At 46.9% G+C, this 13831-nt stretch overlaps 1 protein-coding gene across 1 annotated transcript in view; it reads left to right on the top strand.

The window, feature by feature from the left end:
• Positions 1-9225, top strand: part of ITPK1 (inositol-tetrakisphosphate 1-kinase) — a 139255-nt gene extending 130030 nt beyond the window's left edge. Inside the window, exon 10 of the mRNA XM_032188420.1 lies at positions 3276-9225. Within this exon, the coding sequence (XP_032044311.1) occupies positions 3276-3598 (323 nt within the window). The 3' untranslated portion in view covers positions 3599-9225. The remainder of the gene's footprint in view (positions 1-3275) is intronic.
• The last annotated feature ends 4606 nt before the right edge of the window (positions 9226-13831 follow it).

The raw sequence follows: 13831 nt of genomic DNA on the forward strand, positions 1-13831 counted from the left end.
AACCTGCCAATCCATGGATGTCATCTTGAGATTATGTAAAGTTAGAATTTAGAGCAGATGTGTCCTGGTTTCGGCTGAGGTAGAGTTAAGTTTCTTCCCAGTAGCTGGTATGGTGCTGTGTTTTGGACTTAGGATGGGAATAATGCTGATAACACACTGATGTTTTAGGTGTTGCAGTGCAATGCTTACATTAAGCCAAGGACTTTTCAGCTTCTCACACTGCTCTGCCAGTGAGCAGGCTGAGGGTGCACAAGGAGCTGGGAGAGGACCCAGCCAGGACAGCTGGCCCAAATTGGCCAAAGGGATGCCCCATGCCACATGAGGACGTGCTGAGCAATAAAACCGGGGTGCTGCTGCACCCCAGTTGCACATTGCGTCATTTGCTTTGTATATTCTTTTGTCATTAATATTTTTTCCCTTCCTTTTCTGTCCTATTAAACTGTCTTTGTCTCTGCCCACAAATTTTAGCTTTTCTCTGATTCTCTCCCCCATCCCACTGCGGAGGGGAGGGAGGGAGCGAGCAAGTGGCTCTGTGGTGCTTAGCTGCCTGCCACACAGCAAGGTGTACCCGTAGGAGGGTGTTATTTGTTATCTGCTTCATTTAGCACCAGCTACGCCTCAAAAAGATTTTAAAGATAAATGCCCAGAAGGCCTATGGTGTCTGCTGTTCTGTAGGAAACCGCCTGGGCTATATTTAGCTGTGGTTACCAGCTGAGACATTGAACTGCAGGCCTAGGCACATAGTGCATGGATTTTGTGTTGTGACCTCAGGTAACGGACAGAAGAGGCTCCGTGGGGCCCACTGCTGTGTCGCAGTGGCTGGGGATCCCTTGGGGATCTCACTGAGCCCGAGCAGCTGCCTGTCACCAGGACGTGTGACCCTCTGGCTCTGTGCTTATATTTGGCAGCTGGAAGCATCAGATCCGGACGTGCTCCCTGTGTGCATGGGCATGCTGCTGCCAGGGCAGGCCCCGGGCTCTCCAGTTCTCTCTGCCCAAGGTGCAGAAAACCAGAGCGGGTGCCAGGCCAAGGAAGGTCTGTTCCAGTCAGGTGTGCAGCATCTCCAGCACTAGCGTAACAGTGCCCACAGGCATTTCTTGACTCTGCAGAGCTCAGAGGTGCAGGGTACCTGTTTTCATTTGTGTTTGCTGGGTGACTTCCTTCCTATCCATGCCCTGCCAGAGGACTCTGGAGACTTTTCGTCATAGCAAAATTCAGCCCTGAAGATCTTTCTTTTTGAAAGATCTGCAGCAGCAGCCCGTGAAGAGAGTGAGGCAATACCGACAGAATTTGCAGCCTTCCCCATATCGTGACTCAAGAGTTGAGACACCCTGGTTCTCTTCCTCCCTTCCTTGTATATATTTTTTTAATGGTGTGAACTTTCTTCTCAGTGACCAAGCAGAATTATTTGGGTCTTTCCACCCAGTGTGCAGCAGGCCAGCACAGAGGAAGCTTGCCTCAAATGTATATATGCGTCCTTACTCTGTAGCATCTGCTGCTTTTAGGACTGGATAACTAGCCACCTTATTCCCAGTAAATATTTAATGTAACTTCTTTGTGAGTTTGCCGTGTGCTCTCAAACAAGGCTGGCTTGTTTTCACCAAGCAGACATGAAACACTCTAGGGTACTGTGGGTCTCCTCGCTGAATATTAAAGCTGTTACTATGGAGATGGCTTATTCCCAGGGAGCTGGAAGCACTCTGAGTAGATTTGAAGGCTAATCCCATGGCTTTTACATAAGCAAGAAAGCGTAACAAGCACCTCTGTCAAAGAGGTGGAGATCTTGTTCTGGCTCCCCTGGCTGGCCACGAGAGCCCCGGTTGTCCCTGATGGATGGGTTATGGGGGGGGCACTGGGAAACTTGAAGTTTTTTAATGGCTGATTTGTTTGGGGAATTTCTTGAAGGGTCTTTGAGAAAGGAAAACGGGGAGCTGTTGTCACACAAACCATATGAGACCTGTTACAAAGTACCTAGGAGAATTACAGTCGAGTGCAGTAAAATCCAAAGCAATGTAGCAGCCTAAATAAGAGTTAATTGGTTAATGTATGAGATATAAATACACCATGAAACCACCACATTTAGCTCAAGGTTAAATTATCCTCTTACCTTGTGTTTTTCAGGAAGTTGGTTTATTACTGCCAAAGGAATTTGGCTTTACAGGAGAAGGGAGATTAAAGCTGAATTATTTATGGCTCTGAGGGACTCTTCTGCCCTGCGATCACGTCACTAAAAGTGTTTTAAAATATACATTTACTTTGTGGTCTCTGGTTCTGCTCATGTGTTTATCTGTTTGAATGTGTGCTATTCACATGGAGCTTTTAAACTGTTATTTATTGCTTCAGTCCCCTGTACTAATATTGGGTCACTTGCAGAATACTTCTATAGACATGTTAAAACAATCAGCCTAGCCCATCAAATACACTGCATGTCGTGTCACCTCTAAATACTAAATCAGATTGATGCCAATTTCCGTTAATGCAGTCATAGTTATGATCTATTGCAAAACACTGTACGGACACAGTGTGTGTCTCATTCAGTTTTAACATGAATGTAATCATAAAACTGCTCCCATACCAGAGTGTTTAAAATGGAAGCAGAAGCTCTGTACACCTGCCACCCCCCTTTTTATCACGAAAAATGTAGTGTCTTCAGGTATTTGACCAACTTTTTAAACCAGGAAATAGTTGTTAAATTGCAGTGCAAATTGTCCGAAATCTCGTAACAGAACCATGCAGAAATATGGTTTCAGTGCTGAAAACAAATCCTGGTGTTTCTACCAAATACTGTATCATCGACATATGCATAGTGTCCCCTGAGTGTTTTTTTCAGATATTGTTCTAGTGGGGAACATGTTTTAAGTGCCAAGGCAGGTTAGATTAGACAAGGATCACACTGCTTCTTTCCCACTGCCTTTTCTGTAGGGTGTAAAGCATGCTGAGCTGTTCTCTGAGGTTTCCCTAACTGGGGGCGTTGTTGGGAAATTTTAGAGAAGGTCCAGACCCTCAGGGAAAATGCTTTAGAGCCAGTCTCTGCAGTGTATGCTGGAACAGGATGCAGAAGATCAGTGTTACACCGCAGAGCTTGTAAGTTAGGGAAAAACCTGGACTTGGATTGCTTTCAGTCACAGGGACATCATGGAAAAAAAGTCATTTTATGATAAGCTGCAGGGCAAGGAAAGCCCAAGAAATAAACTAGTAGAAGAAGCCTTTCAGAGAACTTACGGAAACGCTTTAATTGCCTTTTTTTTTCTCTGCTTTGTTTTCTCCCTTTTCAGGTTACGAGGGCGTTTCGGAATTTTTCACAGATCTCCTGAACCACATAGCTGCTGTCCTGCAGGGTCAGGCACCCGAGGTGACCCAGCTAAACCGCAGCAAGCTCCTGGCTGAGCAGACCGGTGGGATCATGGACGAGCGGATATGCTGCGCGGGCACGGGCTGCCTCAGCGTCATGGGAAAAGACTCCTCCTGGATTGTGGAAAGCGAGACCAACAGCTCAGTAAAACTGCAACACCAGAGACTAGGCTGCAACTCGGCAGTGTCCCCCAGCTTCCAGCAGCACTGCGTCGCTACATTGGCGACAAAAGCTTCCTCCCAATAACTCGCCAGTTCCATGGACTGAGGAGAAGCCGCAGGGATACAAATTGTGGTCCCAGAACCAGATCAGGCTGTAACAGTACAATTGTGAAAAAAAGGAATACAAAACGCAACACAAAAAAAAAAGGCAAAATAATTAAAAAAACCAAACAACTTCCATTTGATTTAACCTGATTTGCTGATGAAATGGACTGAGAGGGAGAGGGTGGGAAAGTGATTCAGATCCATTTCATCAGATTCCAGTTGCAAATCTGTAGTGAGTTTACACACACATGGGTTTTAACACTAGACCTTTCATTGTGGGAGGGTTGCTCTTTCGTTTCTATTGTTCTTTGTAATCACTGGTGACCAGCATTTTAAAATCGGACCTCATGGTTTCAAGAAGATAATAATGTTGAAAGGAATGTATGAATGTAACAGTGCTAGAGATTTTTGCCTAAAATGCTCCCCATTCCCCTTTTCTAGGTAGGCCATTGCAAAAGAAAGCTAAGACAGCTTCAGTGTCCCTAAACCAAATCTCCTGAAACATATTTGGGGTGTTGCCAGGTAGCTTGCTGTGGGCCGCGGCACTCGGAGTGGAACCGAGCAGCCGGGCTGTTGGGTGCTCAGGGTGCACAACTGATGCGGTCGCCCTGGTCCCAGCTCCGCAGCTTTCCCCCCAGGCCTCACGGCTCCAGTCACTAGCAGCTTCCAGCTACACTTGCCAACAGCGAAGTGTGTCCAGGCAGGCCGGAGTCTGAAAAAAAGGGTGCAGATAGTTAGGTTGAGTGATTTAGTTGATCAAATATCATCCTTTCAATCGTTTGCTAGCAGTGAAATCCTAGAAGAGCAGCTCATCTCTTAGCAGGGCATTCAATTCTCCCTCGTGCACTTGGGAGGGCTCTGGGACAGCTCTGCCAGCAGGCTGCCGAACAGAGCTGGGCGCTTTCCTTGGAGCAGCACCCCTGGTCTGTGGATCCAAGGGATAACACAGTCACTGCCTTTTATTTTCCTCTTGCAAGGTAAACGTGAGCAGAACCGTGTACCTGTATGAGATGGCAGGACGTGACAGTCCTAGCTGAGGGACCACGTCCTTGTGTTGCTGGCTGCCAGGGGAGGCTGTGTGGTAATTTGCAGGAGTGCTTGGTGTGATGTGGAAGCTATAGCACAGCCTCATCGCATCTCTTGAGATGTGCAGTAAACCTACAGTGTTCCCCCCTGTTGCACCTTCCAGCAAGGCAGCATCTTCTGCTGCTGAGAATTTCTGCAGCTTTTGCCAATTCTGAACACTAAACTGGAAGTATCCAAGTCTGTCAGTGCTGAGAACGTAGACACTATTTTGGTAGACTGAAATGGCCTATCCTTCCCTCTACAAGCCCTAAAATACTTCTGAAGGGGGTGGTGTTAAGAAAATGTCCTTAGTTCAGCTCCTAGCTTACAGATATGGTAATCTCCATCTTTCTATAGCAGGTATGTGAAAAGCACCCATCACTGCAGCATTTAATACCACTTTGTTCAGTGTCATGTACTAGATGCCTGCTCAGAAGGAAAGGATCTAGAGTTTGAAGCCTGGGTAGACCACAGAGAGAGGAGTAAACTGTGTGAATAAGTCAGCGCCCTACCTGATGGGACCAGTCCTGGAGGGGATAACATTTTGGCGAGTGTTGTGTAGCAATTACTTTGTGCAAACCGGATTTTCCCTGGGAGAGATTGGGTTTGCTCCCCAAGTGCCATTCTAGGGGAATTTCTGTAGCCGGGACTGGATATCTGTGGGTGATCTACACAAGAGATTATCCCACCGCTAGAGGGGTTACGAACTTTCAAGTGTTCCTGTAAGGACTGGGAGGACCTGGTCAGCGTGGTGCCTGTCGGATCCCAGGGTGCTGCAGCTCAGCTGTGAGCCGGGCGCCCCTCACAGCCCTGGTGTGCTTCAAGGCTGCCGAACCCCGCGGTGGCTGCAGCTTGCAGGTCTGCTGGTGTGCGTGGGTCAGGTAGATGTACATAGGCAAGGGTTTGTACAAGTATTCCTGGTAGACCAAACCTTTCGTAAAGCCATGACTGAAATAAAATCGACATCGACAGTTTGGGGTTTGTTTTTGTTCGTTTGAAATAAAAAGTGTTTTTATGTTGCGCGTGTAACAAAAGATACCCTCAGGAAGGAACTTGCCAGTGCTTATTTTTGTATGGTACTTTCTTGTAACCAGCTGGTGGAGTGTTTGTAGACTTGCCTTTTGCTCCCTTTATTACAATGGCTTGGGGTTGGGCTTTTTTTTGTTGTTGTTTTGATTTGTTTTGTTTGTGTTTTTAATTGGGTGGTGGGGAAGAAGCGATGATGTTAAAACTGGGTTGGTAACTCAAGACCTTTCAAACCAAGTATGTTTACATGAATCTGAGCGTCGGATCCAATTGAAATGTCTGTATGCTGTTTCCTAGTTAGAACATCAAATAAGAATTTTATTTTCCTGGCTGCCTTCTGAATTTTGGTTGGCCTATTTTGCACTGCTTTATTTCTCCAAAATAAACTACTGAAATATAATTGTGCATTTTAAACTTGTTTACAAATGATTGTTAAAAGTTTATTTTGTAATTCTCTGAAGGCTTACAGAAATGCTATATTTAAATATTACTCCAGACCTTGGCTGTAATTAGAAAACAAGTTTAGGTCATTGGTGTGATCAGTGACATTTTTCCCATAGTCTGTAATTTATTTTTTATTTATCAAATGTATTGGTATCACTTTAATTTACCAGGTGCAAGTATGCAGGTACCTGTTGTGATGTGGCATTACAATAGAGTTGTCTCATAAATTACCATGCGATTGCTGTACTACTCTATTTCCTTGCAGAAATTATTGTTATGGCTAAGACTATACTAGATTGTTGCTGAATCACATGGGCAGATAGGGAGACCAATTTTTAAAAGCCAAAACTGTAAATTACCAGGTGTTCAGACGTACAATTACATTACTGCGAAATATTCGAGCATGCATATGTTATTAAGCCTGTGCTAAAGTGCTTTTCTGAATTGCTGCCTCATTTGATAAGTTCAGGATAGTTTTGATTTACGATAAGCTTCACAGTAAGTTGGTTAATGTTCTGTAGTCTCTTCTTTTCCTTCTTTCTTTTTGTAAAAGTAAGGACATATAGTAATATTAGACCATATCAGAATGCCCTTGCTCTTAAAATTGCAGACAATCTGAGGGAGATTTTCCATAACGTCTGTTTGAACTCTGCTATTGTGGGTTAGAAAAGGTTCTGCTGTGTTTTTAGAGGCATAGTTATTATTGTGGTGTTGATTGGAGCAATTACGTTAAAATTACATGGTCACCAGTTAGCTTCTTATGGATCAATTTCTGTTCTGCTTCACTGTTATAAATCCACAAAACCACCAGTACCTTCACTGGAACTTCTCCAGGCTTTATGTCAGCGTGAGGGAGGAGACTGGACTGTGATTTCCACTCTAATTATGTGCTTGGCTTCAGTAGATGGAGATTTTGCCCGATTGAAGAGAACTTGAATGGTGTCATTAGTGCCCATGGCGCAAAGCCATCGCCATCATCCTTCCTCTGTAGGGATCTTTGCCGTGTTATGGTCGGGTTTGCAATGACGGCACCAGGACGTTCAGATCCTTACAGAAAGCCCAGCTGCAGACAGGCAGCCTGCACAAACGTGAGTGTCGGTGTTGATGCCTGGGGTTCGTGTAACACACCCACCGCCTGGCCCCTGCCTTTCTGCCTTGGCTAACCACGTGCCCAGCTATTCCAGGCTCCATGCGTAGCTGCCTGTTGGCTGGGCCGTCTGGTGGACGAGGTGTGCTGCTTTTATTAATGCCCTTCGGACTGTTGGGATGAGAAAATTGACTAACGATCCCCATTTGAAATGCATCAGTATCTGCACAGAGGTCTGCAGCAGGTTGCTTGGATGGAGAACCAGCAGCTTAATTTGCTGTCCTGACAGATGGATACGAACCAAGAAATTCACCCTGTGGGTTCAGGAGGAGCTGACAGTAATGAGGATGGCTCAAGATACGGCCTGAAGTTCTCCTGCTAACCACAGGCCATGTCCAGCCGGGGAGCAGTGGTTGGAGCAGTGTAGGTAAAAGCAGCAGGACACAGTCCAAAGGCAACAGAACAAAGGTGGCCGGAGGTTTGAATTGACTGGCAAAAATAATTAATAATAACAGAGCAAAAAAGGAAAATGGAAACTTTTGTTTCCCTCCAACAAAAATAAGTTCCAGGCTTATCAGTTCTTCGACTAACACTGGTTTCCCAAAGTCTTCGTGTGGCAGCAGTCACAAGTGAGTCGGGCTTTTTCACACTAGCTTACAGCCTTGCCTTCTTCCACAGCCGTGCAGAAAGTCTTGGGTTTTGTATTTTTTTAGTGAATAGAGTCTATTTTGAGTCTGTAGCAGTCTCCCCATGTGCACACTTGCAGTTCACTTGCATTACCCTGCTATTTTTTTCCCTGTCTCCTTTTTAGTAAGAGATGTATTGATTTTTGTATTCAGTATACATTTACTTTATGGCGTTGCAACCGTGTGTTCTGTAATAGCAGTATGTGAAAATGCTTTGTGTAGATTAAAATATTTCCTTTAATATAATCTCCTCGCGCTTTCATAGATAAACAGACACACCGTTGCAGATCACATTGCTGATTTTATTTGTAATATTGCTTTAATATCTATTTCAGAGGATTGTAACTTCCAGAAAAGTACTTTCCACATCTTCACTACCTTTCCTTTCCCTGTTCACTCTGTGTGGATCTCCAGGCCATCAAAAGTTGAGCTTTTGACTGGGTGAGTTACACATCCTCTGTGGATTCTGTCGTGTTTACATGGCCACAGAAATTACTGAAGCTTGTTAAAGTTTGAGAGGATCCAGGTATAGGTGGAGGTGTTAGAGTCATCCCTCAGCAATGCAGGCACAACAACACCTGTAAGCAAGCAAAGGCGCTGAATTGTTCTCGCTATGTGTGTAGGGGACTCTTTGGGTCTGGTCCATTCCTGCTGGTCGTGCAGTTTCCCTGTGGAAGAAAAAAATCAGTGTTAAAAAATGTGCTGAAATGGGGCGAGGAGAGGTAGGGTTTGGGGGTGAAGTCCTGGCCAGTGGGCCCTGATACCAACATGCCAGGATTCCTCTCCACCTGGTTGTGTAACAATCTGGAGAGACTTTTCCTCTCCACCTTTCTCACCCCGAAACCCTGGGGTTGACACCAGCAGATGCCCATGGGCCATGAGCTCAATTGATGGTGGCCTTACCCAGCATGCCATGAGTTTGCATGGGGCTCCTGATGCATTGTGAAGTTCTTGTTGATGGCCTGGAAAGCTCTTGAAAATCTAGAAATAGGTGAAACAGTGAACGGAGTTCATGAAAATCAGGTCTTCCTCTTCCATCCTTTTTAAGGAAACCCACATTTTATTTCCTCCTTCATTCTTTACACAGTAGTTTTTAGGTATAAATTATTTTAACATTTTTGTGTGAAAAGTCATATATACATATATAAAGTTATTAAAAGGTTGAGTATATGTTGAGTATAAAATAGTGACTTCTTTGTTTCAGATGTTAGCAGCCCCTAAAAATGAGTTGTTTATCCTCTTGTAAAGTCAGTGCTGTAAAAACAAAAATAATTAAAAATAAAAGCTGTATTAGATGTATCTTTTATTATTTATTTCTCATTCAGTATGTGATATGGCTTGTGTATACCCTTGTGAGGACGACATACTAAAATGCAGTCATTCTTAAAATCAAGTGACAGTAATTCATTGGGACCTCGGCAGTCCTGAGACAGCTGGCCCCTCACACATGAGTCCTGTTGGATGTTCTCCTTCACTCGCCAACCGTGCTCCCCACTTAGGCATGGCTGAAACCTGGGGACCATTCTTCATGTGTGCTAGGTGTCACAAGGTCGTCAGTATCTGTGTTCGAATCCAGCTGTACAGTGTTAACAAGTGTGTCTTGTGATTTGCCTCAGCCCTCTTCACTATGATTTCTGAAACACAATTCCCGTTTTGTACTTAAATTTGTATGGAATGATAAAAACCCTTAAAAGATCATGGCTTACTGTAAAAAAACAGAAGTATTTGCTATTTGGCATCTTTAATTGCATGACTGATCGGATCTGACAATGAAGATGGTGTTTTCATCTAACAGCAATGATTTCAATGGTAATATATCTTTTTTTTTTTTTTTCTTTTTTCTTTTCATTTTTTATTTTGCCAAGCACCTGTGATGGACAATGTTTTGATTTCACCAGTAAAGCAATATACAGTAGGTATTGTGGCATTCTCTCTGTAATCGTTTTGAAGACAGAACTGTCCCAACACATAATGAAAATAAATGCCTTATAACAAGTTTTCTTTGCTTTCTCTTTATGAGTGGGTAGGGCAGCAAAGTGAGCAGTTCACTGGGGGAAGCTTCCTCAGTGTAGTTGGTTGTGGTTACTTCAGACCATCTTGTGGCAGCACCACTAGTGGCTGGTTTGGTTTGGTTTTGACTTCCAAGACTAGTGGGTAGTCTATTTATGTAACTACTGTATAGCACATCTAAACTGCAGTGGGATCCAGGCTGTACTTGAGAATTTATTCCTCGTGCAGCCTTTTGGGCTGATTCTTCCTTCATCATCCTAGATGAGGAATTCCAAACCTTGCAGGTTTTTGATCGGGATCGTGTTTGGGCTAGCACAGGGGAGCTGGATGTCTTGCCCAGCAGTATGACATTTTGCTAAGCAACAGGCAGGTCTGGCAAGGGCCCTCGTGGAAACACTGCAAGCAGATCAGCGCTTTGTGTCATCTCCAAGGACGAGCCGTGCAGCGGGGAAGGTGAGCAGGGCTGCAAAGCAGAGCTGCTGCTGGTCGGAGGGCGAGCATCTGCCTGCTGGTCGGGTGCCCTGCCCGGCCCTCAACTCTGTCTTCCTTTGAAGAAAGTCTCTGGATCCCAAACATTTGTCATTACACAATTGTCCAGTTAAAATGTTCATAGTAGGTCCATCAAGTAACACGTTTTCCCTTTTGTTGATTTTGTGAAAGGCAAGTTCTGTCTGCTACCACCATCCTTTATGGAAAAAACTTGTCTAACTTCCTTGGAAATGGCCGCATTTCTTTTGTGGGTTGTTTGTTTTTTGTGGGTTTGTGGGTTGTTTCTTGCCGAGGCGATCGGCTCCAGGGCAGACGTGATCTGCAGTGGAGCAGGGGATCGGACAGGCAGGGCTAATTTTTTCAGCACCGAGCCCACTCGAAGGAGCCGTCAGGACCCGGCAGCCCTCGCAAGGGAGGTGAACGAGGCATAGGCGGAGCCAGCAGCGCCCCCTCCCTGGCCGTTCAAAACCTGCCCCTAGGGAGCATAGTGACCAGGACAGGCAAACAGGGTGTGGCGCGGCAGTTAGGGCGTGGCGCAGCAGTTAGGGCGTGGCAGTTAGGGCGTGGTAGTTAGGGTGTGGTGCGGCAGTTGGCACAGCAGTTCGCGCAGGCAGGCCGAGCAGGCAGGGCAGAGCGCTCTCCCCTGCCCATACGAACACCTCCTCTAATGGCGGTCTACCGCTAGCTCAGCTGCAATGGTGTACACCAGGCACAGTGCTCTCCAGTAGGTCTGTACACACCCAGACCGACTGCCCGATCAAAACTGCGGCAGTTCAGGTCTCCGGGTGCAGGCAGTGCCTCAGCCTGTTGCTACCACCTGCGGGGGGCAGAGAGACTGTGTGCATGAGGTGCGAGCAGGTGGATGACCTGGTCTGCCTGGTGGCAGAACTCAAGGAGGAGGTGGAGAGGTTGAGGGATATCAGGGAGTGTGAGCGGGAGACAGACTTGTGGAGCGACTCCCTGCGCGGCCTCAAGGAGAGGTACCGTGGTGAGACACCCCAAATGGGGGTGGAGCCCCTACCCTGTCGCTGTCGGGCAGAGGCAGGGGACCTGGGAGTTGAGGAGGAATGGAGACAGGTCCCTGCTCGACATCGCAGGCGATGCTCCCCCCCCACCGGCCCCACCTTCCCAGGTGCCTTTACGCAACAGGTTTGAGGTGCTGGAGCTTGAGAGACAGGTAGCTGAGGAAGAGGTAGAAAGTGTACCCAGGAGGATGCCTGGGGTGAGGAAGTTGCCTCTACGCCTCAGGACTGCCTCCACCAGGACAGAAAGAAGGGTGATTGTTGTGGGCTACTCCCTTCTCAGGGGAACAGAGGGACCTGTTTGTCAGCCTGACCCTACCCGTAGGGAAGTCTGCTGCCTCCCTGGGGCCAGAGTCAAGGACGTTGCCAGAAAGCTTCCCAACCTGGTTCGCCCCTCTGACTAGTATCCTCTTTTAATAGTCCAGGCTGGCAGTGATGACATTGAAGAGAGAAACCTGAAGACCATCAAACGAGACTTTAGGGGACTGGGACAGTTAGTGGATGGAGCGGGAGTACAGGTGGTGTTTTCATCCATCCCTGCGGTGGCAGGGAGGGGTACAGAGAGGACAGAGAAAGCCCACCTGATAAACACATGGCTCAGAGGCTGGTGCCAACACAGAAATTTTGGTTTTTTTGACCATGGGGCCCTTTACTCAGCACCCGGCCTGATGGCCACAGACAGGTCCCTGTCTCTAAGGGGAAAACGGATCCTGGGCCAGGAGCTGGCAGGGCTCATTGAGAGGGCTTTAAACTAGGTGAGAAGGGGGACAGGGCTGAAACAAGGCTTGTTAGAGCTGAGGGAGCTGGGCTTGTTCAGCCTGGAGGAGGCTCAGGGGCGACCTTATCGCTCTTTATAAGTACATTAAAGGAGGCTATAGCGAGGTGGGGGTTGGTCTATTCTCCCACGTGCCTGGTGACAGGACGAGGGGGAACGGGCTCAAGTTGCGCCGGGGTGTTTTAGGTTGGATATCAGGAAGAACTTCTTTACTGAGAGGGTTGTGAGGCATTGGAATGGGCTGCCCAGGGAAGTGGTGGAGTCACCATCCCTGGAGGTCTTTAAAAGACGTTTAGATTTTGAACTTAGCAATATGGTTTAGTGGAGGACTTGTTAGTGTTAGGTCAGAGGTTGGACTCGATGATCTTGAGGTCTCTTCCAACCTAGATAATTCTGTGATTCTGTGATTCCTTGGAAATGGCTGCATTTCTGTTGTGGGTTGTTTGGTTTTTCTTTGGGGGAGGGGGGGGGGGAGAATGGGAGGAAGGGGTTCTCTGAATTCCTTGCCATATGTAGACCTCAATTTGCAAGGGGTTGTATGGGTAGTGCTAAAGGCAGGAAATTAAGTACAGTATTTAAAGTAAAATCTAAATGGTGAGCAGTAGGTAAAAACGAGATGTTTGCAGCTGGATGAATTCCCTAATTTCTGAAATTCTAGTATGTTTTCCATGGAACAGCTTTGATCTCACTTCTGTTCCTAAGTGTGTTTCTACGGGTTTAATGAGTGTGATCTTGTCAGGATGAGCCTCCTGATCCACACTTGGCTTGGGTGTCACTCGTCCCAGCCTGCGCCCAGGGCAGCTTTCAGGCAGTGCCTCGGCCTCGCCGCCTCCTCCTTCTCCTCCTCCTCCTCCTCCAGGTGCTGCATGGGCTGGGAGGGGACGAGGAGCACTGCCCATCACAGCAGCTTTTGCCAGCCGCCTGGGGAAGCTCGTCGTGTGATAGCCACCTCCTCTGTGCTGAGGGAAGTCCGCACACCCAAATCCAATCTGATTCACTGCATGGGCCAACACAGCTCATGTTTTTAACAGAATACAGGCATATATTGAGTTTAATTCTGACCTCACCATCATAGTTATTAAGCATATTCCTACACCCCCTAAAAACACTTTCTTCCATTTGAGCAGGGCGAATTCTTATGTTTAGAGACTTTTAGGGGCAAATCTCCCCAGCCGCAGACAGCCCAGCCCTCCAACTGGCACCCGGCCTACACCCAAGGACATGGGTGCTTCTGCTGCGCCTGAGGGGAGGGAAAGCACAAGATGGCGCCGCCAGACCGCACCTCATGGTTTTCCTCATGACTAGCCCATTTATCAGTATTTTATTAAAACCCACTGATGTTGCCTGAATAACCTGACTTTCTCCAGTATTTACCCAATGTTGAAGCTCCAAAACCCCCGCCTTGGCCCCAGAGAGATGCCCGTAGGGCTGGGCAGCGGTAGGGCTGGAAATGCCACTGATACGTGTTGTGGTGAGGGGACGCCGCGGCTCCCTGTTCCCCAAAGGGGCCGGACAGCCCTGCCGCTGACCGAGACCAAAGCTGGCAAATAAAACAAGGAGCCCACTGCGGTTTTATTTTTCCTTAGATAAATTTTTTATATAGAATATA

The sequence above is a fragment of the Aythya fuligula genome, chromosome 5, assembly GCF_009819795.1.
Source record: "Aythya fuligula isolate bAytFul2 chromosome 5, bAytFul2.pri, whole genome shotgun sequence".
Lineage (NCBI taxonomy): Eukaryota > Metazoa > Chordata > Aves > Anseriformes > Anatidae > Aythya > Aythya fuligula.